The sequence below is a fragment of the Coturnix japonica genome, chromosome 11 (assembly GCF_001577835.2).
Source record: "Coturnix japonica isolate 7356 chromosome 11, Coturnix japonica 2.1, whole genome shotgun sequence".
Classification (NCBI taxonomy): Eukaryota; Metazoa; Chordata; class Aves; order Galliformes; family Phasianidae; genus Coturnix; species Coturnix japonica.
Genome location: NC_029526.1, coordinates 367,245 through 391,637, shown reverse-complemented (window position 1 = coordinate 391,637; position 24,393 = coordinate 367,245). Strand labels below are relative to the sequence as shown.

Genomic DNA, 24,393 nt, shown 5'->3' with positions numbered 1-24,393 from the left:
GAGGCTTCAGGGTGACATGGAGCACTGCTGGGGTGGCTGTGTGGTGGCTGGAGGCTGCAATAGTGGGTCGAACCGAGGCTGCTTGCTACTAGGAGAGGAAAGGTGTTCAGTCAGCAGCATGGCCCAGGTGACAGCACAGGAGGAAGCAGCAAGCTGTTGTGAGACACAAACAGGGATTATCTCCTCACAGCTGCCTGTCTGAATGCTGTGTAACAGGATGGGAAACTCCACAGATTTTCCTGACATGTCTCTGCTTCTGGATGCAGCCTGGAGTGAAACCAAAATGCCGCAGTCCCACAGGCAGAGCTGTTCTCAGGGGAGCCACAAGCTGACAGCTGCTGAGAAGCATCAGAAGGTCCCTGTTTAAAGCAGGGGTCTCACATGCTCAGGAGAACCCCTCTGTCTGGGGTAACAAACACATCCCCAGTGCACAGCTGAGGGCAGACCCCTAAGTTTTCCCTGTTCACAGCACAGCACTGACTCATTGCAGTACCTGCAGTTCCTGGCAGGGAAGCTTCTTTGGAGTTTGAAAGGAGAAGTCCTATAGCTTGCTACAGCATGAGAGGATCTTCCAGCATGATTCCACCCCATCGCCAGCTCCCACCTTCCCCCAGATCACTGTGGATGTTTAAAGCAGACCCAGGACTGAAGGCAGCTTCATCCGGCGGAGCCCACCCCACTGCATAATTACAGTCACCCCACTAGAGACATCCTCTGCTTGATACAGGAGCTCAGATCTCATTAACTAATGCTTCCCTCTGTGTTGGACCTAAATCCCTCACCAGGGCCATCCCCACCGCAGGCACACACCTTGCACTGCAAAAATGCTACAGCTCTATTTTTTTTCTTCCTGCTTAGAAATGAAGATGTTAACGTTGCTTTCCCTGCTGCCACAAGTTCAAATAGAAGTCTTGGGCCTTCCTTCACATCACTCTGACCAGTGGCTGGTCAAAAGGGGAATGTCTGGTTTCATCTGTGCTCACAGCTGTTCACTTTCCAGTGTTAGAGTGATTAGCTTGTGAGGTTGCCAGGGGCTGGGGCAGTGGTGAGCAAGCTGTTGTGGTTTGTCCATTTGCTCATTCCAGGGACTCAGGCTTGTCCACAGGGCTGCATCATATTAAGGGACTGTAAAGCAGATGCTTACATATAGATCATGCAGTTGTGTTTTCATCCTTTTCCCATCTCAGACAGGGTGTAGGAGATCAGGAACCCTCCTCATGGTATGATGAAGTCTGGAAGGGATTTCCTGACTCTGGACAAGGAACCTCTCCCAGCCAGAGCAGGGGTGCTCAGCAGGGGATGCATCTACAGAAACAAGAGGAGAGGAGACAGACAACAGCTGTTCCTGTACAGTTGGTGTTAAACTCTGACACAGCAATTTAATAAAACAGAAGGAGGCAGTTTTGTAAGTGCAGAGTAGCTGAGCTGTGAAATTCCTTGTTGCAGATGTGGCTGCTAGGAATTTATGTGGCTTTAAAAAGTACTTAGAGAAGTCTCTGGCCAACAGGGTTAGGGAGGGGATTGTCCCTCTCTACTCTGTCCTTCTGAGGTCCCACCTGGAGTATTATGTCCAGGTCCCCAATACAGGAAAGATTTTGAGCCATCCACAATGGCTAATAAACAAGAAGGTATCACCCTTCTCTTTAAAATCCCATTATCCACAAAGCACTGGAAGCTATGAGGAGTATGGCACACTTGCCCTATCTTTGTGTTTTTGACTTCAGCGATCAGTGTGGGTTAAAAAAAGGCATTGCAGCACAGCATCCCTCCTGTCAAGATTTGGCAACATCCTTTTAACTGCAGGGAACCTCCTCCTCATTTCCCAAGGGGTTCTGGTGAGCACCTAGAGCTCATGCAGGAAAACACCCCACAGTGTCGTCCAGGTGACCATCACTGCTGCTGCCAACAGCCAGCCAACATCACAGGTGAGGCCCTGGCACTGCTGCCCAAAGAGCTATGGGAGCCTCATCCTGGAGGTGCCCAAGGCCATGGATGGGGCCCTGGTAGCCTGAGCTGATGGGGGCAGCAAGCCCATGGCAGAAGGTTGGAACTGGGTGGGTTTTAAGGTCCTTTCCAACCCAAACCAAATTGTTTCCCCTCTGCAGCCCCTTACCCTGCCCACCTGGTTCTTCTATCAGCACAGGCAAGCATTGCACCTTTCTACATGCTGTTGCTTTCCCCAAGAGGACATCATATCTGTACACGTGTGAGCGCTGTGTTTCCTGCACTGAGGTGTTATCGATTGCTGAAGGGACACAATACAACTGCCTGGCTACGTTTCAAGCATTTCATAACTGATGGTTATTTAAGATGTGTTACATCAGCCCTGTGTGTGCTGCTGGGCTCTGACTGTGGGCTCTGGGGTTTTCTACCCTTGCTCCGCAGCAAGGGCCGGGCATGCTGTCTGCAGGAGGAGCCCTGTGGTGCCTGGGCAGCTGTGTCTCCATATCACACCTTCTGGAAGCAGCACCCACACAAATTTCCTCTCCTGGTGGAAGATGCTACGAGTTTACTACACTGACACCCCCCAAGCCTGGTGCTGTTCATCTGGCTCCTTCCTCTGCAGTTACTAAATATTAAACGGTTCAATGCCAAATAAACATTTTGTTGCTGGTTTGCCAGCACAGAAGGAAGAAGTTAGGTACAACCTAGTGCCAGAAGCAGATAACACACATTAGAAATGCCCTTTTTCATCCACGAGCACAGCACAACCAGCTGGCTGGGCCTTCTTCCCAAGAGCATCCAGAGAGAGATGAATCCTGCTCATGACAGGTTTAATCATTAACCTTGATTGAAGAGCCAGTGTTTGCCAGCAGCTACCAATACACGTGTCAGAGCTCACCTTTGAGCACTTCTGTACGAGAAGCAGAAAATAACCTGGCAGTGACTCAGCTCTCTGACACATGGTGCTCTGCCTTTCCCTCCAGTGCAACCCAAGCCAGTGCTGCAGTGCTTGGGTATATCCCACCCATGGCCCTTCACTCACAGTCCAGCGCCATGAAGGAAAATCTGATAAGGTACTGCCATTTCCAGGCTTGCTCTTCTGCTTTTCCACCCTGGTGTCCCCACATCCACCCTAAGCAAGCACATTTAAATGAACAGAGCTTTAACTATTTTCTTGCCAGTGACCTTAACCCATGGGTACATGTGTGTAAGCCATGCCACAGGCATCCAGCTGTGACCACAGCTGGGGACCTCAGCTGCACTTCTCCATTGTGGACAGCAGCCAACAGAGCTTCTGGCACAGAACCTAGGGGGGTTCTGTGGGCTGTGTGCCTGGGAAGGGCCTTGTCTCAGGGCTGTGTGTGTGTGCTACCACCACTGTGTTCCCAGAGGGGGGCTCCTGCAGCAACTTCTCTGGCACCAGCAGTGCTGCAACCATGTGCTATTTACTTTATTTACTCCATTTTCAACACTACCATGTGAGGAAAGTCAGCATCATCCTAGTCCTTGTAGAGCCTTTCATAGCGTCAGACTCACCTGTTTCTCTCCGTCTTATGGAAATGCTGTTCCTTGTGCATTTTGTTTTGGCAGTGTTATGTAGCTGGGCTTTACCTCCCCAAGTCTGATCAACCGAGTGACTCAGAAACTTGCAATCTGCTTCAAAACAAAGCATTTCAGTTAAGAGATATAAGCAGTAATGGAACTGCTGAGCTTAGGAGCACAAGTGTTAAAGGGGGATTCATGTATGCAAAAGCCTCCTAACCTTTCTACAGTTTTCTTAACCCCTGTAAAGTCTGGGCAACATGGGTGGCAAGTAGGAGCCAATGTGTCATTTCAAATACACTTCCACTCCAGTTTGCAGAACCCTCGAGCCTGGAAGCAGACGATGCTCTGATGCCAGCACAAAGCAACAAGGATGATGTGGGGAGGGGAGAGCAAAGCGCTCACTCCACAGCCTCCCAAGTGCTCTTATTTTTGCTAATTAAACACATGCTGCCTTCAGAGAGGATTATGTGTCATGAAGCCAGTCGGTTGCGACAACTAATTGTCTCCAGCAACAGTTAGACCTGAGATTGGCAGCTCAAGGGGCGCACAGGGGCACTGCCACCCAGTGCTGAGTAACATGGGGAGCACAGGTCTGGTGCTGATGGAGCCTAGCACAGCAATCAAGTCTGGGGAAACAACATGCTGCAACCTGGGATGGGAGAGATTCCTGGTGAGAGCACCCAGAAGAGTAAATAGTTTTGGAATGCAGCCTCAAAAACAATGCTGAAAATATTGTATAACCTCATATAAACTGATAGCCAATCTTCATCAGGACTACCAGGAGAGCTGCAGATCCAGGAAACTGAAATAATTTCAGGCACTGAAAAACAGAATGCTGGAAAAGACTAGAAATGAGGAAAGAGATGGAGAGGAGTTAATGGAAAAGGTGAGCAGAGAGTTGGGGGCAGGAGCCCAGGGCTGGGTGTGTTTCATGTCAGTGACCCCATGCTGCCAGCCTCCAGCACTCAGCTCACCCACAGCCAGGTAGGATGAGGCCTGAGCAGTCTGAGATCTCTGCCATTGTGCTGGGAAGCATCACCCTGCAGCCTGCACATGAGTGCTGCTCACTGGAAAGGCTCTCCCAGCCCAGTTTCCCATGGAGGTACCCAAGTCTGGGGTGGGATGGATTCTTCACAACTCTCCTCCCTCTACTGCAATTGTCCTTCCCCCTCTAGAGGCTGTATCCCATCCCACCAGCCCATTTCCCCAGCACACAGTGGGTGGATGGAGGCACCTGAGGCTGTGTGGCTGCATGCACAAGGTGGGCAAGGAAAACCTCAGAGCTGGTTCATTCACAGCATCACAACCAAAGCTTAGTCAGTGCTGAGGGGCCAGGCTGGCAGCTGCGTGTGTGCTGCTGTCCATGGCCACTGCTGTGGGGGCAGTGAGGGCCACCTGCAGCCCCATTGTGTAGCTTGAGGCCTGGGGGGGACACGAGCAAATTGTCACATGTCATTACAGGAAAGAACCACTCAGCACTGCTGCAATGCTGAGCCCTTCGGCCAGCAGCAGCTCTTCATCCACTGCACTCTCAGCACAAAAGGAGTGTCTGAAAGGCAGGAATAATTAATCAGAAAAGCCTTAAAATGGAATTGAATCATAGGAATCTACAGAAAATGGAGATGGAGGAAGAGATCAGGGTCTGCAGGGCACCTGCAGGAGGAAACACCATCCCTACTCTCTTACAGCTCCTCTCTCTACCCCTTAGCATTTCAGGTCTTGTTCTGGAGGACAGGGGAAGCTTGAGTCTCTGAATAAAATGCTGCAGAGCTTCTGGGTCTGTGGGGATGCCTAAAGGAATGCAGCTGTCTCTTAAATAACAGAAGCTGACAGCCAGCTGTGAGTAGATGAGTGATCATGGCCTTGGCCATCACAGCAAAGGAGCTCATTTCAGCAACAAGCCAATGAAGCCCCATTCATCTATCCAGAGCCCATCACGAGATTGTTAAGAGAGCATCTGTCATGAAACCACAGTCTCTTTAAATGCTTGAAAAAAGGCACAGTAAAAAAACTTTCCTTATTTACTTTTCTTTGGGTGACTGCAAATCTTCAGCAAAAATGAGCGATAAAACCTCCACTCCCTCTAAACTCATACTTAGCGGGTCCTCTTAATGCTGGGTAACACTCAGGCTGCCCAAAAACCAGAGATCCAAAGGGCAAATCTGCTCATGGGCAGACCTGCTTTGCTATAGGCACAGTGCATCTCACAGACACAAGATGGCAGCTCCTGGAGGTGGAGGTAGGAAGCCAGGCTTTGTAATGCACACCTGTCCCCTTCTAGGAACCATATAATCATAGAATCATGAGGTTTGGAAAGGAGCACATTGAGCATTTATTCCAACCATCATCCCATCACCACCATTCAGTGTCTGTGTTCAACTCAACAGTGGTGGAAAAGACTTCACTGCGTGACGCCACTGGGTGCTTGTCATTCACATTGACTTGTGTTCCAAATCAAATTCCTTGCTTCCTTGTAAACTGTATTTCATTGTCTTGGGTTGTTTGGAAAAATCAGCTTGAATGTGGGTGAAAAAATTCATCATGCTCGTATGGGCACAGCTGTCGGGCACTGTCTACAATATTCCACACCAAACGGTAGGACTTAATGCTCAAAGCTCCAGCGTGGAACTTTTCCTCTGGGAATAAAACCAGCAAGTAATATTAAAACAATGTATTTTCACAGATTGCAATCAGGTCTTACAGTGAATGAACACTTAATTTCCTGCTTTTGGTCTGCTATCAGATTTTGTAGTTGGGATTGTGGGTTTGGTTCATGTTGGGTTTTTTGTTTGTTTGTTTGGTGTTTTTTTCCCCCCAGAATAGGAGAGTTTTCATCTTTAACCACAATACTTTCAGCCATGAAAATAAGATTGAAAACGATTAATAGGAAGCTGATGGATTTATCTGAGATTGGAAAAGACTGATGGAGCCTTGTTCTTATCTGATTGTTTTCTTTTCTACCTTAGCTACCTGGACAGCTTAGATCGAATCGGAGCTGCAGACTACCAGCCCACGGAGCAGGACATCCTTCGAACCAGGGTCAAAACAACTGGCATCGTAGAAACCCACTTCACATTCAAAAACCTCCACTTCAGGTGAGTCTCCAGCTGCACATGCCAAGGAAGTTGGTGATGAGGCATTTCTGGGAGACAGCAGCACCATAGGTTTGTAAATAGTCTCATACTCGCATTCCTGTTTGTATATCTCTCTTTTTAAGACTGGAGGTTGTGCTAACTTCTTCTAACACTGCCAGTACCTCTTTGTGAGGTGAGATTGGCCCCATGTCTCATAAACAGACCAATATTGGCCAAATCTTTTCTCCAGAATGAGTTGATCATATACGGTAAGCTCCATGTATTGGTGGTCATGATGACAGCCAGCAGAGAGACCAAGCCAGAGGCTATCAACCTCTTGCTCTGTGTTTGGAGCCTTCCAGGAACAGTTTGTCAGGAAAATACCCAAACAGCTGAAGGTTCCCTCACCCCACAGCAAGCAAGTGCTGATGGCCCTGTCCTGTGCCGCAGGATGTTCGATGTCGGGGGGCAGCGGTCGGAGCGCAAGAAGTGGATCCACTGCTTTGAGGGGGTGACGTGCATCATCTTCTGCGTGGCGCTGAGTGGCTACGACCAGGTGCTCCATGAAGACGAAACCACGGTGAGTGTCAAGTGGGTCCCACAGAGCCCCGTGCTTCTTTACGGGATGTCGTGGAGCCAGCGCCGCTGGGAGATGGCCATGTCCATATGCTGGCTGTGGGACTGCAGTTACATGCTTCTGTGAGTCGCTGCCCCTTTGACATCCCAAGGAGGCTTGTCCTCCCCTGCACTCCCCAAAATCAAGTCCTGCATCCCAGGTAATGGTTCATGTGCTGGCGAAGTCACAGTGTTTTACTTCTTTTTTCTGGTTGATCTCTGTGTTTTCAAAGTGTGCTAACAGGACTCTGTGTCCAGAAGCAGAGAGGCAGATGGGTGGGCTTTTCAAACAAATGGAAGGAAGAGGTCCCACAGTGATGCAGAGGTGTGGGAGCAAGGCGCCCTACCAAGGCAGGCTCAGACGAGGAACAGAACCTATTTCTTTAGGCTACAGAAGCTCATTTTCATGAGTAAAAGTGGAACTGTTTGATTCCTTAGGTAATTTGCTTCAGGAGAATTTGTATAACTTCCCGCTGTGACATCAGGCTCAAAATACCATCTGGAAATAAAGTTAGTAGGGATCTGACCTCTCTGATAATAGAAAGAGTGCTATTAATACAAATGAGATAAATACACAAAAAGGATGTGAGAGGACTCATTGTTGTGTTCTAGCCATTCATTCAGTGTGATGGAGATGAAAGCTTTGGGGACTAACAAGTGCAGCAAGCACCCGGTTGCATTTGTCTAACGAAAAGGAGCCAAAAGCCATACTTCAACCTGGATAATCATTTCATCTATGCTCAGTCTCACACCTGACAGCCCTGCCTGTCTGAGGGTCTTTATTCTCCTGCTTGTGAGATGTCAGTCCTGCTGGTGAGGAGGAAATCGAGGAATGTATGTTGTTTGTTACCACTTGTCTTTTCCCAAAAGACTGGAGGAGGCCGCCTTTTCCAAACTAGATATTTGAGTGCTGGAAAACTGTTGAATGAAATTAGCTGCAGTTTGTGTAGGTGGTACCGGGTCCAGAATTCAGGGTGGTGTTCACATAACAACTATTTACTTCCAGGTAACTAAGCAGACCGATGAAGATACCCGATGTCTCCTTGTGACTGCTCATTTACAACCCTTACTTTTTTACCTCCTGCTGCCCTTGTCCCTGGTGAGGGATGCACAGTTCTGTAGGATTCACTGGGAGGAACCATAATCTCCTGGTGAGATCCCAGGCACTAACTCAGTGCCGTGCAGCCCTGTAGCTCGATGGGTGTGGGGAGCACATAATGGCATAATGGAGGTGGGACCAATATGCTGGGAAAGGACAGTTGTTCAGGGCAGGGAGCTGAGCTGTAGCCTGAGAGAAGAGCAAGATGTTCTGCTGGTTTGACTTTGTGATGCCCAAACTGTGATGCTGCTTCTGAAATCAGTATCTGCCCAGCTCCAGGTTTGCTTTTACATCAGTAAGGGTCCAGCACAGCACCGACATTTGCTCACTGTTCCCTTCTGACAAAGACTTCCTGTGGATGCTGAGCAACAGGAGGGCAGAGGCAGCTGCTGTTCATTTACACATTCACCATAAATGGGGAGAATGCTCTTTTCTAGCACGATGGGATGCCTCTTCCTAACCCAAATAAACAACTGGAGTGTGGCCAGTGCAAAGTGGCAAAACAACAGCATGGCGTCTTGCCTGCACAGTGGGCAGTGGTAAGTGCAGCCCTGCAGACACCTTGTCAGCATGGCCTAGGCACTCACCCTATTCTCTAGTAGCGTGGTTCCTCTCCAAGCAGGCAGCAGAATGCAGCCTCTCTTCGGCCAGCTGATTTACTGTCTGCCTGCATCTGTCACATCTGCTGGTTTTAATGACGTAAATCAGATTTTATTGCTTCTCACTTAGAAAACACGAAAGAGAGGGCAGCTAAAGGCTGGGTGCTGTTCTTTCATCATTGTTTTCTGTAGAAATGTGTGCTGTGATGCAGGCACTTCCAACTTGGTTAAGCCACTGAAGGTTTGGGGGCTGCACAGGTGTGCAGAGCTGCAGAGCTTTTGGCGCTGGCAAGGGAAGGAAAGAGCCTTGCTGCAAGCCAGGTGCCCTAAAACACTTGCAGAGCTGGTGCACAGATATGATAGTATGCCAGTATCCTCTTGGCAATAAGCACAGGGTTTCACAGTGGCTTGCAGTTCTTTCAAACAAGACTGAGCAAAGAGCCTGGTGAAATGCCTTCTGAGCTGCCCCATCCTGAAGCTGGTAGGGAAAGGTCCCTAAGGGCTGTTACATTTTACAAGGGATACGTTTTCTTCCCAGCTCCCTGCCACATAGAGCAACTCTATGGATGCCAAGGAAGGCAAGTGCTTCTCTGCATCCGGGACAGGAAGAAAACTTTCTGCGTCTGAGACATCTTTTCCCGTCTTCCCTGCAGATCATGCTTTGCAAAGGAATTTGCAGTCACTCACATTGCTCACATTGCCCAAGTACCGTTGTATGCCACTTGTCCCACAGCGCCATGTCCCGGAGCAGTCTGCAGGGCCGCATGAATAAGCAGTGAGGAGCAAACCCACAAGGAAATTCAGGCAGTGCTTGGTTTTGCATAACAGTGATATTTTCATTATATCATAGTATCATAGTCTTGTGCGGGTTGGAAGGGACCTTAGAGATCATCGAGTCCAACCCCCAGGATTCGAGCTTCCTGTGTAGCAGAGCTACACAGAGCTAACTGAGACAGAATTTTGTCTCAGTTGTGAGAGAGAGAGAGAGGAGACTATTAGATGCAGAGCCTCAACTCTGTAACTGGGAAGAGAGAGGGACAGCAGTTACATCCATCAGTGCAACTGGAGGACATGATGAATGAAGGCAGGTTTGTGTTGTTCCTCCTCATGTTTTAAGACAGTGATGGTATGGGACCTGTTGCAGGAACCATATGTCCTCTGCTTCTTCAGCAAAGCAGCTGTCACAAGAGAGGAGGATGCTGCATATTGCTGCCTCTGGAATGACAATATTTAGGTCATCCATATTGAGCTAAGACATGAGAGTATTGTCTGTGTCCCCATTGCTGTACATGTAATGGGTTGGAGGCACCGTGTGTGTAAACCTGGGTGTGCACTAGTGTTGGCCTGTTGGTTTGTATTTTGTTTCATGACCTGGTTAGCGTGCTCTGTGCTGTCATTGGGCATGGAAAATTGAATTGCAGCACTCAGAAATTTCCTTAGCAAGCAGCAGCAGCCTGGGTGTCTTCAGAAATAAACCAGGAGGGGGATATGGGGTTTCTGTGCTTAGGATAATGGCCAATATCCTTATAATTTGCATGCTAGTTAGCACTTAGTTGCCAAGGAAAATACAAGAGAGGCCAGGTCAGGCAGCCCCGTGGGGATTCAGAATTGCCTCTGGAAGTAGAAAGGAACAAAGCATTTTGCCCTAACCATCATCCCTCCAGGAATACACTGATTGGTGATTGATGTTCTGGCTGAGACTGAGAGCTACGACTTGCTGCTCCTTGGGAAGGCACTGTGGTGCCTGGCAGGAGGGGAGCAGAGGGGCTTCTGCGGGGCCCTGGCAGAGCTGTGCTTCTGTGGGCCATGCGTGGTGTGCAGCATGGCATTGCCGGGTAGGGCGGTGAGGATGGCACAGTAAGTACGACGATGCCATGGGACGCATTCCTGTGTTTCTCTCTGCTTTTGTTTTCAATCAGTACAGACGATAAAAATCCTTTCAAAATGTTCCGTGGGGGACCCTGCTGAGCAGCAGTCTGGTGTCTTTCCTCCTCGTCCCCCTGACCATCCTTCTCTCTCCCTTCTCCTCCCTGTGGGCTCTGGGTGCTGCCTACACCAAATGTTTATGGGTTTCCACGTGGGCACAATTCTGACACCAGGTGTAACACAGTGAGCGAGCGGGAATTCAGCGCACAGACCTGGGACGACCCCAACATGTGGATTGCGGCTGGCACCGCTGACTATGTGTATTTGTGTATTTGCACATTTGCACGTGGATAGAACCTCCTGGTGTGCGGTTGTGGAGGAGGGCGGTCCTGTCCTGCGGGGCTTTGTCCATCAGCAGCTAAAGTGCAACAACACAAAGGGGAGCACTGCTCTGGGCTCAATAATGTGTGTGTGGATCAGAGTGGGATGGGGCAGGCAGTGCGCCAGGCTGTGTCCTGCCCTGCAGGATTGCCAAATAGTGGAGGGCTGCGCCGCTCTGCGCCAAAACCATCGGCACTGCGACTGCGCGGCCGCCACGTCTGCGAGTCCTGCGTGTGCCTCGGCGGCCCCACGCTGTGCCATAACAGCGTCCTCAGCACGCCCGGTGGATGCGGGCACCGACGGCCAAGCAGCACTGAGCCTCGGCACCTCCTAGCCAAACAAGGGCCCAAAAATGAGCATTTGAGACACCAACCAAATTTGGCAGGTATGGAGCTTCTCTTGAACCCGGAACAAAAACAAAAAAACAAAAAAAGCGATTGAGCTGGGAGTTGGAAGCAGCAAGGAAGATGGCGCTGGGCTGACTTTGCCATGAGCTCCTCCCGCTGTGCAGTGGGCTGTGCAGCTCTCTCACCGGTCTTTTTTCATTCCTTTTCTCTTTCCTCTGTGTTTTTTTGCATGACTTTAACCACAACGCTGACTTCTTGACCTCATGGTGGGCAGCTAACATTTTTCCCTGAGATGCGAGCTAACACCACTGGTAGCCGCCTGACCCATAGCTGGCTGTTCTTAGATGCCCCTCTGTGTGTTTTTCTTAATACTTACCCTCTTTTTCTCCTCTCTTCTGGACACTTCTTGTTCAAAGAAAACTAAAAGCAAATTTCCAAAATTCCAAGCCAAGCCCGACGACATGACAGCACTAAAACAAAATAACTGAACCGGGCAAAGCTCACGGCAAGGTCATCCCCAGCCCATGTCACCTGCAAGTCTGCTTCCAACTCGAGATTAATTCAAGGATCTACCAGTCCTTGGTTAATGTAAAGAGCCGATCGTGTGCCGCACACACTCAAGAAAGTTTAAAAAGAAAAAGAAAAATAATATATATTGAGAAAATCTGCATGAGCTGCACTGACACTTGAATCTGATCAAAGGGCAAACGTGACTCCCGGTCCATGCATGGTGCATGATGGTTTCTGTGAGCTGGGATCCTCTAAATCGTTTGCTATGCAAAATCAAAACAGCTTTGCATAGCTGACTGCCCTACAATTACTAACTGTACGTCAGACGTGATAGGGACTGCATCTGTGTATGTATATGTGCACTGTTATAGGGATGGCATATGTGTATGTTCAGCTGTATGTATATATACATTTATGATGTATATTGTAGCTGTTGTGGGTTTTTTTGTTTGTTTTCCTCCTTAATTTAGTTGTTTTAGATTTCCTTACATGTTGAACAGCCCCGAGTCAGTGCCTTTGGCCTGATGTGTTCTTTCCATTCCAGAACCGCATGCATGAATCACTGAAACTGTTTGACAGCATCTGCAACAACAAGTGGTTCACAGACACGTCCATCATCCTCTTCCTCAACAAGAAGGACCTCTTTGAGGAGAAGATCAAGAAATCTCCACTAACTCTCTGCTTTCCTGAGTACACAGGTAATGAGAAAGCTCAGGTTTGGGGCTGCAGGGCAAAGGGATGGGAGGGCTGCACACAGTGTTGCCCACCCAGGCAGGCAGTGAGCTGGAAGAGTTCTGGATCCACCACTGTGCTCCCATTGATTTCTCTGCAAAAGGCTGGGTTTTTTCTTCACTATCCCAACCATCTCCAGAGGGTCACAGAAAGCACAGCAGTGACTCAGATACAAGTTCTTAGACACTGAAGTGCTACTGCTGCTCACCGGGGCATTTGCACAGGGAGGCTGTTGGCACAGTGAGGGCATTTTGCAGGGAATTGCACAGTCCAGCTTCCTGCTGCCTGCCTGGTGCCTGACCTGCTCATGATGGGAACGCATCCCCCATGCAAAGTCTGCAGCTGCACCCTGCTGCTTCACGCTGCGGCTCCCACAAACCCTCATTACCATTCCAAGGGAGCTTCATAGAAATAAACTTTTATCATCGTGAATTATTTAAGTTCACCAGAGACATCCAGATAATCAAACTGACAGGCAGAGAAGTGGATCTCTTTGTCAGGAAACATAGCTGTGAACTGGGAGCACCAGGAGCTTCACATTTCTGGGCAGGCCAACAAATTATTAACCAGATCTCCCTTCCTCTGAGCACTTCATTTTCGCTGTGAATAGGGAAGAGTGATCCACTCCTGCTCTTCTGGGCTGCATGGTGGATCATCAACTCTGCCTGAGTTCTATGGAGCATCTGCAGGTTTCCTTTGCAGGGAAGGTCTGGGTGTTTGTCACCGCTACCACATCTCAGCCATCCACTTGTCCCCTTGCTCCTGGCAGAACCAGAGTTTTCCTGGCATGTTAGTCTAAAAGATCTGTAATGAATCTATGCTGAAAGATCTAATAATTGAAGGAAGAATATGAGCAGGAGGGGGAGCAACTGTTTACAAATGTGGATAGTAGTAGGACAAGGGGGAATAGCTTTAAACTGAGACAGGGGTGGTTTAGGTTGGGTATAAGGAGGAAGTTTTTCACCCAGAGGGTGGTGACGCACTGGAACAGGTTGCCCAAGGAGGTTGTGGATGCCCCATCCCTGCAGGCATTCAAGGCCAGGCTGGATGTGGCTCTGGGCAGCCTGGGCTGCTGGTTGGTGACTCTGCACATAGCAGGGCGTTGGAACTGGATGAGCACAGGCCATTCTGTGATATGGTTCTATGATCTAATAATGGAAGCGGCACAGTCTTTGTGGCTGAATGCTCACAGTAATGCCAACCTCACATTTTTTGAGGTTGCAGATTGGGATGTTTCTTGCTCTCCTTTTGGATCACCATCTTCTTTTTCCTGGAAGATTTTTATCTTTCCCTCTTCCTCTGTGCAGCAAACCTGCACCTTTCACTCTTTCCTCCTCACATTTTGTCCACCTAATTTAGTTCACCCTCCCTGAATTCTCCCAGTAACCCCATTCCCAAATAACACATGTACTCGCAATTCTGATGGAAGCAGGCAGGAAGTGTTAGATGCCACTTGTCCTCCCCAGGACGAGTTCTATGCTGGGGGCAGCCCTCAGCTCCCATCTAACTGCTGAGAGGAAAACATGGTTTGCTCCTAGAACACCCCATCCCAGGCTGAGCCATTGCAGCCCTTTCAAGCTCTCAGCATACCCCGGATTCCCTCAAGGTGCCATTCTAGAAGCCCAGCCCAGAAAGCCCATAGTAAAAGCCTTGTAGCACTGGGAAAAGCAACATGAAGTGGAAAGTTGCCCTGGAGTCAAAAAAGAATATTTGCTGAAAGCTTGTGAATCAGGCAAGTGGGATTCTGACATCAAAAGTCGGTTACACAAAATGCTTTTAATGAAATGAAGTTTGTGATGTCCATTAGTTCTGCTGGCAGAGAATTATTAGAGGGATGCATTCACAAATGTGCTAGCTGCATGCTAGAGAACTGCCTGCTTTCATCCCCTTAATTCACCTGCGCTTTCAGCTAATCCGCAGTGCTCAGCTGCACAGCAGCACAATCCGAGCTGTGCTCTGAGCCATGTTGGTGTTTGTGATTCCGGCCATCCAGGATCTAAATCCCGTGGCCTTGAGTGACCAGCATCCCTGCATCTCCCAGCATCCTGTCTGTGCTCAACGCATGGACCTGGCCTAAACTCTGCAGAGCTCCTCATTCAGCATCCTTCTCCTGGCACACGTCCTTATCATACTTCAAATCTTGTGGCCCCCATGTTTTCAGTGGGTGCACAGATAACAGCCACTCCTTGTTGCCTTAATAACAGTCCCAGGGAGAGCTTCACTATCCTGTAACAGTGTCTCCCTAGGGGTTGGACCTGATGATCCTTATGGGTCCGTTTCAACTCCGGATATTTGGTGATTCTATCGAAACACCAACTGAGGGAAAAGGATCCAAGCGTGGATCCATGCAGGGGCTGGGAAAGCTGAGCCTCCCAGATCTGTGCCAGGTGGAGCTGTCAGCCAGGGCAGTGTCTGTCATCCAGGATGGCTATTTTGATGCTGGGTGGCCACCCTTGAGCTTCTTACAACACTGCCCAAAGTGTAAAGGCCGAGGTTGGTCACAGAGACTTGTAACGAGGAACCCCCTGTGGCGCAGTTTTGGCCATGCAGTCTTGTCATCCAGAAGGCCCAGTGAGGTGATGGATGCTTCATCCCTGGAGTCATATGAGGTCAGGCTGGACAGGGCCCTTCTTTGATTCTGAGTGAGCACTGTTGTCTTTCAAAAGACAGACAGAACCACCAACACTTCTTTGTAGCGTGGTGCCCTGGGATGCTGTGCTGCAGTTGCAGGTCTACGGGCACACCCTAACCAGCTCTTCCCCTTTGGGCTCATCTCTCTGCAGGCCCCAGCTCCTTCACTGAGGCAGTGGCATACATCCAGGCGCAGTATGAGAGCAAGAACAAGTCTCCCAACAAGGAGATCTACACGCACTTCACCTGTGCCACCGACACCAAGAACGTGCAGTTCGTCTTCGACGCCGTCACGGATGTCATCATCGCCAACAACCTGCGGGGCTGCGGACTCTACTGAGGCCTCAGCAGACAGGTCCCCCTCCTGCTTCCCCTCCTTGGAGGGTGATGAGGAAGGAACACGTGAACCCTTCCCTCTGCCCAGAACTGCAGCGTTCCACCTTCCCCGGCCCCCTCCCAGCTTATTTGGGTTTCTTTTCAGTGAATTCCCCTTGCTGCCTCTTTCTGCTCCTCCATTCCCACTTGCAGTGCTGTAGAAGGAGCTGATGCATTCCCCACAAAGTGCATTTAAACTGCCAAAAAACAGTAATACCCCATTTAAAAAAAATAATAATCAAAGCCTTAAAATATTTGTCAGCAGTGGCATAGTTTGGATCCAAACCCATTTTTTGTTTTTTTTCTCCTTGAAATTGAGTGATATTTGTAACTCTTGTTATTTATCTCTTCCAAAATTGCCATTTCCTGGGCAGCAGTGAATCGTTTTGATCCCATGGCTCCATATCCTGCCCTAGGAGCCCCAGGAAGAGCCCCAGCAGCCCAGCTCTGTGCTCCCCCCTCTATCAGTGACGCAGCCACCAGGGCCCAAGTGAAACTGGCACAGATACAGCACCTCCTAAGTGTTGCCTAAAACTGTTGCAGATAACAGTTTTACCTCAGTATTTTCAGAATTAATGTTAAGACCTGCCTGGTGCTCCCAGTAAAGTGGTTCCTGCCCCCAGCCCTGCTGTGCTTTGCTGGGTCCTATGTGGAATGGCTGTAGGGAAGTGCCCATGGTGGGGACTTCCCTGTGTGCCAAGGTAGGACATGTGTGCCAGCCAGCTCTCTGTGCATGTCATGGTGGCCCTGGGGATGCTGGTGGCAACCTGTAGCCCTCTGCCCCACAGTGCCCCAGTGGGGACAGCAGAGAGATGTCCCAGAGCCCTTCCAGACTGGCTGCAGTGCTGATGTTCCTAACCTCAGCCCTGGAACACCAGAAATATTCATACTGGTTTCCTGCAGCCAGGCTGTACCTGGAAGGCAGGGAGGCGCTTTTGGAAGCCCCATTGGAAGCCAGCAGCAGCTGGTGGATTTGTTACTCATGCCCTTGCATCCTGGAGGGGTGGCTCCAGGGTCAGCATTCCCATCAGGTCACCTGCCAGCCAGCAGACAGGGAAGGTTGACCTGTCTGCTTCGAGGGGAGGGAGCTGAGCTGAGCCAAGTGATGGAGCAGGAAAAGTGCAAGGAGAGGGTAAGAGGGGAGAGCAGGGGACAGGTGAGTGAGAAGGGGCTGGGGAGCTTGGGTTGGAGACAGAAGTTGCAAAAGGACGTTAAGGGAGGTGGAAGCAGCAGGAAGGAGAGGCTGAAGGGCTGAATAGAGCTGTTAGTTCCAAGTGTTAACTTAAGTGTATGAAACAGCTCCAGCACAGAGCACCTCATGTGCAGTGTCTGAGTGCCTTCACCAGCAGCAAGGCTTTGTTAAGCTCCATCAGCAGAATCCACTCAGCAGCACATGGGGTTTGGAGATGCGCTGTTTCCACACCTTACTGTGCCTGATATTTTCTCCAGTTCACCAAGACACAGAGACTGTCTCCAGTGAAGGCAGCACCAAACCAAAGCTGTGAGAGGGTCCAGCATGGAGCATGCAGGGATATTTTTGGGGAAGAAAGTGTGAATTAACCCCGGATGTGGCTGGGTCACCACTCCCCAATGACTGTGTGCCCTGAGAGCAGCCCAAGGGCCAGCCCAGGCAGTGTCCCCATGTTGGGGAGTGGGGGCAGGAAGCAGTGCTGCACATGGAGCCTTTCCTTTCCTTTGGCATTTTGTACATCTAAAGCTCCATTCCAGCTGTTGCTGCTGGTGTTCTGTTCCCTCCTTCCCAACAGATGTGCCTTCTGGAGGCAATGCTCCTCTGTGGGGTACCACATACAGAGCACACTGTGGGGTCCCAGGAGAAAGGGAGAACCTGGTGCTGCTCTGTATGCAGTGAGAGAACCGGGTGCAGGGAAATGGCAAGACTCCATCAGCTTCCTCAGCTGAAGAGCAGTTCCAAAGATGCAGAACCCTGCAGGAGAAAAACCTTTCCAGGGGCTGATAGCAATAAGCACACACCCACAAGCACACCTGAATGCACAGCCACGTGCTCAAAAGGCCACATCTCCTGAGCCCCTGGGCAGCCCCTCAGAGAGAGCAGCACAGCTGTGCAAATTACCCCGCAGAGACAGGAGCTCTGGCAGCACTCAGCGCCCCGCAGTGCCTTCACGGTGACCAGAGCAGCCTCAGCCCTTTCAGAGCTGAAAGAGGAACCCCCACCCTACTAAAACCCCGCTCCCAATGCAGCACCCTCTCCCCACTCCTCCTTTCCCCCTGCAGCTCGACACAGGAGCAGTGACCATCACCGTGGCTCTGGGCGCAGTCCCCTCCTCCCGCTGGACCGCCGAGCCGCTCCTCCCGCATGTCTGATGGCCCCAACTGCATTAACTGTAATTTTGTACGAAGAGTGACTGTCCATTGGTTTAATAGAATGGTAGCTATTGTAATAATTTATTGGCTGTCAGTAATGTATTTATTAGTTACAAAATGTTAATAAAGTGCCAGCTCTTTTCTAGTGTGAGAGGGTTTTATTGGGTCTCCCTTGGCATGTTCTGCTTCTTGGCCCCAGCATTGGCCATTCTTCTGCTCGGTACACTCAGTAGCCGTCCGTATGCTGTGTCTCCTGCCCTGGACTTGCTCCTGGAAGAGCACTGACAAAAGATGAATCCAGAAGGTGAGAGATCTTCACCCCAACATGGCTGTATCTGCAGTGTGCATCGCCAGCGCAAGTGGCCAAATGCAACAATGCCAGAGTGAAGAAGACCCGGCCTTCTGCAAGTCTTTCCCATTGCAAGCATCTGCATGAAAGGCATTCAGACAAACCACAGCGATTTTGGCAGTACGCAAATGGCATCCTCTGCTTGCTGGCAGCATTGCCTCGAGCCTTCCTCCAGCATTGTGGCTGCACACCCAGCACAAGCAGCGAGCGTTGCGATGTTTTACCTCTGTCAATCAGCGCCAGCACAGCGACAGAAGAGCTATTTCTGGTCCATTTCTGCAAATCGTGCTTCTCCCCCACCACGGTGACACAATACTTGGAGCACCTTTCGGTCCCCTCAAAATAACACTCGTGTCACTTTGTTCTTTTGTGTTTGATCCAAAGGGCTTCCATTACCAGAGGCAAGAAATAGAAAGCATGAATACCAGTTTGAAGAAAGGAAGGGAAAATTTTCCATCAGCCTCAGCATAGGAAAATGAGCTGTCATTGCTGCTGCCTTCACTGTGTTCAGTGCTGAGGCTTCGGCAGGACCTGGCCTCACAGCCACCTCTTTCAGAGCTAAGGGCCAGCTCCTGGAGCACCACTGGCTCAGGAAGAGGGGCTTTGCTTTGTGTATTTGACCTGGAGGTTTCCTGACGTCTCCTCCAGGATGGTGTCCTGCGTGGGAGTCTGGAAGTCATCGGGGCTGTTCTCAATGCATCTGGGGCTTCCAACCCCCAGGCACAGCCTTTGTTTCCACCACTCCTTTACAATGTACGTGTGGAATGAAGTGGGGTGAACAAGGAAATGAAGCCTGCCCTGCTGCCTGTGGGAAAACCTCCGGCCCTTTTGCAAAGGCTGCTTAGCCAAGGCTAGAAAAGCCACACCCACTTGTGATGGTTTGTTTTCCAATCAATAGTAGTTTTTTATACGTAAGTATTTTAAAAGTGTAAGGATCAGATGAGGACCAGAAGCTCTGGAAAGCGGCTGCTTGGCATTCACAGCTCCACTTCGCCAAGGAAACGACAGCATAATCTCAAAGCCTTTCAAGATGAAATCAGACATCTGCTAAATTTTGCATGCAAAAGCTGCAGCTGAAGTGTAGCTAAGAAAATGACTCACTAATAAAACATTCATGGAAAACTCCAAAATGTGTAATTGGGTCATCATTTCATTAGGGAGCATCTGCACGCTCCTGGATGGCGAAGGAGCACTGCTCCCCGACTGCCAGGCCCACAGCCCTGCAGCCCCTCGGCATCGCCTCCTCCTGCTCTCCTGTCCCTCTGTCTCTCTGCTAACAGCTCCCAAGCACAGGGAAACAAGCCGGGTGTGGTTTGCTCACGCATGAAAGGATGACTAAAAAACGCGGCTTTTAGCGGTTTCCTCTGTGTTCCTGCTCAAGCTCTCGCATGCTTTAAGCAGCCCCAGAGCAGCCCAGGAGGTGGTCTCAGCAGCTCCCTTTGTGCCCTGCATTGCTCAGCTGGGAGCTGTGGTTCCCTGAGGCTGAAGATGTGGCAGGGGGCTCCATGGGGCAGCACCTGTGCTGTGATCCATTGTGATGGCACCGTGTGGCCCCACAGGTGGGTCACCTCAGAGCCCGCAGCCCCTTCCCCAGCCCTCTCTTTGGGCAGATGATGAACCAACAGCTCTTTTCCCACTGTTTCTTGTGACTCTGGCATCATCCCTGCCAGGCAGGGGGCAGTGGAGGAGAAGCTGCAGTTCCTGTGCCCCACCTCATCCCTACCCCTCTGACTGTGCGGGTTCTGCTTCCTAACCATTTCAGTGTGGGAAAACCAGTTCTCCTCTCCTCTAACTCTCTCTCTTTGCCTTTCTCTCCTCCTCTCCGTGCTCCCTGTTGTAGAACCGCATGCATGAATCTCTCATGCTCTTCGACTCCATCTGTAACAACAAATTCTTCATTGATACCTCCATCATTCTCTTCCTCAACAAGAAAGACCTATTTGCCGAGAAGATCAAGAAGTCCCCCCTGACCATCTGCTTCCCCGAGTATGCAGGTAGGTGTGGGGCTGTAGCTCAGGGTTGGGGAGGGGCAGGGATGCTGAGGCATCTCTAGGGGTGCACCAGCCCTGGGCATCCCTTGGGGTCTTGTTTATGTTTGGTGAATTCCTGTGGTGAGGGGTGAGAGCATCCCGGTGCATCCCAAGTGCAGAAAGCTCTGCTCTCTGAAGCGCTGTGAACGCCTTCACCAGCATCTCTGCTGCTTGTGGTAATGCGGTTCTCCTACTTCTGTCTATGGGGCTTGCAAGGCACTCACTGGCCATGGGTCAGTTGTTCTCTCCCCATGCAACACCAGCCCCACAGAGAGGCTGTTGGGTTGTCTGTATCCACCCAAGGCCACCATTGGCATGGAGGAGACCAGGGCAATGAGGCTGTGGTCAGCGTTCTCCTACACTTGGCCATGCTGATTTATCCTGGGGGGAAGGAGTCTCTGCAGTGGAAATCTTTCACATCAGAGGATATTCATATGTTTCTTTAAAAAGAGCAACTGAAACCAACATGGGCTGGGGGGGAATCCAAGAAAACACCATAAAAAGATGTCTGCTCTGAGTACTTTAATGGAAAGAAAATATCTCCTGCCTGAGGAGCTCCAGCACCTCCCATGTGGGCTTTGTGCCCCTGCCCTGGTGCACCCCTATGCCCCCATGGGCACCCTGGGGCAACATGGATGGGCCCTGACACAACGTTCCAGCACGGACACAGCACCACTGGCACAGTCCTTTCTGGCCAGCCCCCAAAGCACATCAGCCCATTCTTCATCCCCAGGGCTGGAGGCAGCCCTACAACCACATCCTGTGCCTGGAAGGAGGGGAAGTGGTGCGCTTGAAAAGGAAACTAAATCTGCAGATAACAGCAACTCTCCCAAAGGCGATTTCAGGGGCATAATTCAGGCTTTGTGGCTCCCTGCGAGGAGCCTGGTGCAGCCGCTTTTATTGCTGTAAGCAGATTAATGCCATAATGCACATTTTTCGACCCGAACATCTGGCCCTCCTCCATCCTGCAAAGCTCCCCAAAGCACCAAGCAAAGGGCACTGGTGCAGCATCGTTGGGCTCCCACCCACCGCCAGGTGCCTCTGGCCCACCCCAAGCAAATCCCTTGTCCCACCGTAAGGGTACCCATGGGTGATGGTCGAGGGGGCACCTAATGGACATCCCAGTCCTTTCCACTGATGCTTGGCCCTGGGGCTGCCCAAGACTATGGGATGTGCCACTGGGACTCATTGGTGCTGCTGGGATGGGCATCTCTGGAGGTGAATGGATATCACAATGATGGATGGGCAACACGAGGATGGATGGGCATCCTTGGGGATGGATTGGCACCGCTGGGGATGGGTGGGCATCCCTTGGGGAAGGTTGGGTGCCCTCCATCACAGACTCCATTTGCTGGGGGGAAAAGGGGGGTGTGGGGGGGCACATTTGTGGCACCCAGGGAGGGAGGAGCCTGTGGCAGAACCCAACTGCTAGCAAAGAGGGAGGAAAGAGGTAAATACTGGGGGAAAAGGGGGGGAGGAGGGGGCATGAGGGGGAAAAGGAGAAATTGGAGTGTGAAATGGGGGGGAAAGGGGAGATGGGGCAAAAAGGGCCGTTCCTGCAAAGTCATCAGCCCCATGGTGCCAGGGCACAAGGTTGAGATCTGGGCTCCCATGGAAGAAAGCTGAATTAGCTAAGAAAAATGGAATAATAAAAACCATAGTTTGGGGCTGTTCCTTCCCCAGTGAGCACCAGCTCAGCGGGGTCCAACCTGATGTCCCCCTGCTGTCCCCTGTGCCCGCAGGTCCAAATACCTATGAGGACGCGGCTGCCTACATCCAAGCACAATTCGAGAGCAAAAACCGCTCCCCCAACAAGGAGATTTACTGCCACATGACGTGCGCCACGGACACAAACAACATCCAGGTGGTGTTCGACGCCGTCACTGACATCATCATCGCCAACAACCTGCGGGGCTGCGGCTTGTACTGAGCCCTGCCATGGAGCGGGGCCCCGCACACCCACCCACACCGCACCACACACACTGAGCGCGACGGGAGAAACAGCGGGACGGAAACAAAGTCGTAACCATAATCATGAGAGTTGGTAAATAAAAAGGCGTAAGGAAATGATATATATACGTATATATATATATACAAACAAAACAAATCCACCACCACCTTTCCGTTGGTCTCAGAGCCATGGGCAGGAGGGGGGAACCTTCCCACTCGCTCTGGGATTCAGGCTTTTTGGGTTATTTTTTTCTCTTTTTGTTTCTTTGTTTCTAATGTAATTTCTCTGTGGGGTGAATGGGTTTGTTCCCTACTGAAGGGTGGTTTATTTTATTTTATTTTATTTTATTTTATTTTATTTTATTTTATTTTATTTTATTTTATTTTATTTTAAAGAGGGAAATGGTAGCAATGGCTCTGGCCAACAAGGAGCTGAGCTGAAGCCCTTCTCCCATCCATCCCGCAGTGGTTGGGCAGGGCACACAGCAGCACTCAGTGCAGGCGGGGACGAGCTGCCATCCGCTCTCCTCTTCTTGGGCTTTTTCTTTTCATTCCTTTTTAATCTCCCCCTCATGTAAGCGACCCCCCCACTCCCCGGTCGGGAGCCAGGGGTGCCGGCCGTGCCGTTCTCCATTCCGGGGTCTTTTCCCCCATCTCCCCCCATGCAGAAGCACAGCCCTCCCAGCTCCCATCACAACGGCGCTGCCTCTCTTGTCATTGGGGTTGACGTGGGGGCTCCAGGCAGGGGGTGTCCATCAATATACAGGTTGGGTTTTTCTTTCTTTCGCTTTTTTTTTTTTTTTTTTGTTGTTGTTGTTCATTTTGTTTCATTTAGGGTAATTTTGGGCTTTTTATTTTTCATTTATAACTCTTTCCAGTGGATGCTTTTCTGTGCTGCTTTTTTCTTCACACTCCCCCCCAATCCCTCCACTCCTCCCTTTTAGTGAATGGTGTTTTTTCTCTCATGTGGGGATGTTTGTGCTGCAAAGAAGAAAAAAAAAAGAAAAAAAAAAGAAAAAAATCTTAAAAAAATAACATTAAAAAAGATAAAAAATAATAATTAAAAAAAAAAGCAAGAAGGAAAAATAATTTACAAATTTTAAATCCACACCAAAACACAAAAAAAAAGCTAAAAAAAGTAAGGAATGTAGTGTTTACATTACAGCCACAGTTTTCATGAGCGACCCTTCGCCATTTCTACTTTGATGAGTACCGAGATGTCGTCACCGTTTCACTTTTAAGAGTTACCTTTGCTGAAGACGAGCAGTCACACCTGTTGAAAAGGAAATTAATAAATAAAGAGGAAACTACAAATATTATATATATATATATATAAAGCGCCAGGTCTTTCTAAGCCTTTCTATTACCAATCAGTGAGGTTTCTGTGATATATTACACACTGCCAATCTCTTTCTCTGACTAATGGAAAATTCATGTGTAGCTCAATAAAGAGAATGTTTGTCTGTATTCTGGGCTCTCCCCTCTGTGTCTCCGCCTGCTTCTTTCCACACTCCCTCTTCACTTCTCCCACCAAGGGAAGGGGAAAAAAATGACAAAAATCACCTGTTTTTTGTTGGGTTTTTTTGAGCACATAGAATTGGCATCAGTGCAGCCCAAGAGCCCCACACTGGTACCTGGGGCCTCAGTGCTTCTCCAGGGCAGGGGGTGTTTGAACCATGGAAGCACACAGCAACAGTGAGCAGAGCTGAATCTAAGGGAGAAGGGATGGAGTCGTACAGACACGGAAGCACTGAGGATGGAAAAGACCTTTCAGATTGTCAGTTCCAACCCCAACCCGCTGCCCATTTCCCTCAGTGCCATGTCCCCACAGTTCTTGATCACATTCAGGGGTGGGGAATCCCCCACCTCCCTGGGCAGCCCCTGCCGCTGTCTCACAGCTCTTCTGGAGAAGGGATTGTCCCTAATTCCCAACCTGAAGCTCCCTCTTGCCCTCACTGCTCTACAAGCAGATCTGGCATGTCCCCCATTCTCTGACCTGTCCC

The 24,393-nt window shown here is 50.1% G+C and overlaps 1 protein-coding gene across 2 annotated transcripts in view; it reads left to right on the top strand.

The window, feature by feature from the left end:
• The window catches only part of GNAO1 (G protein subunit alpha o1), a 115,295-nt gene extending 91,438 nt beyond the window's left edge, over positions 1–23,857 (top strand). Inside the window, exons 5-8 of one of the 2 annotated variants that reach the window (XM_015873859.2) lie at positions 6,456–6,584; positions 7,014–7,143; positions 20,251–20,404; positions 22,183–23,857. In XM_015873859.2, coding sequence (XP_015729345.1) covers positions 6,456–6,584; positions 7,014–7,143; positions 20,251–20,404; positions 22,183–22,370 — 601 coding nt within the window. In that variant the 3' untranslated portion in view covers positions 22,371–23,857. Of the gene's footprint in view, positions 1–6,455; positions 6,585–7,013; positions 7,144–12,524; positions 12,679–15,495; positions 18,213–20,250; positions 20,405–22,182 lie in introns of those variants that run through there. The other variant, XM_015873858.2, reaches the window with a different exon arrangement.
• Positions 23,858–24,393: the final 536 nt, after the last annotated feature.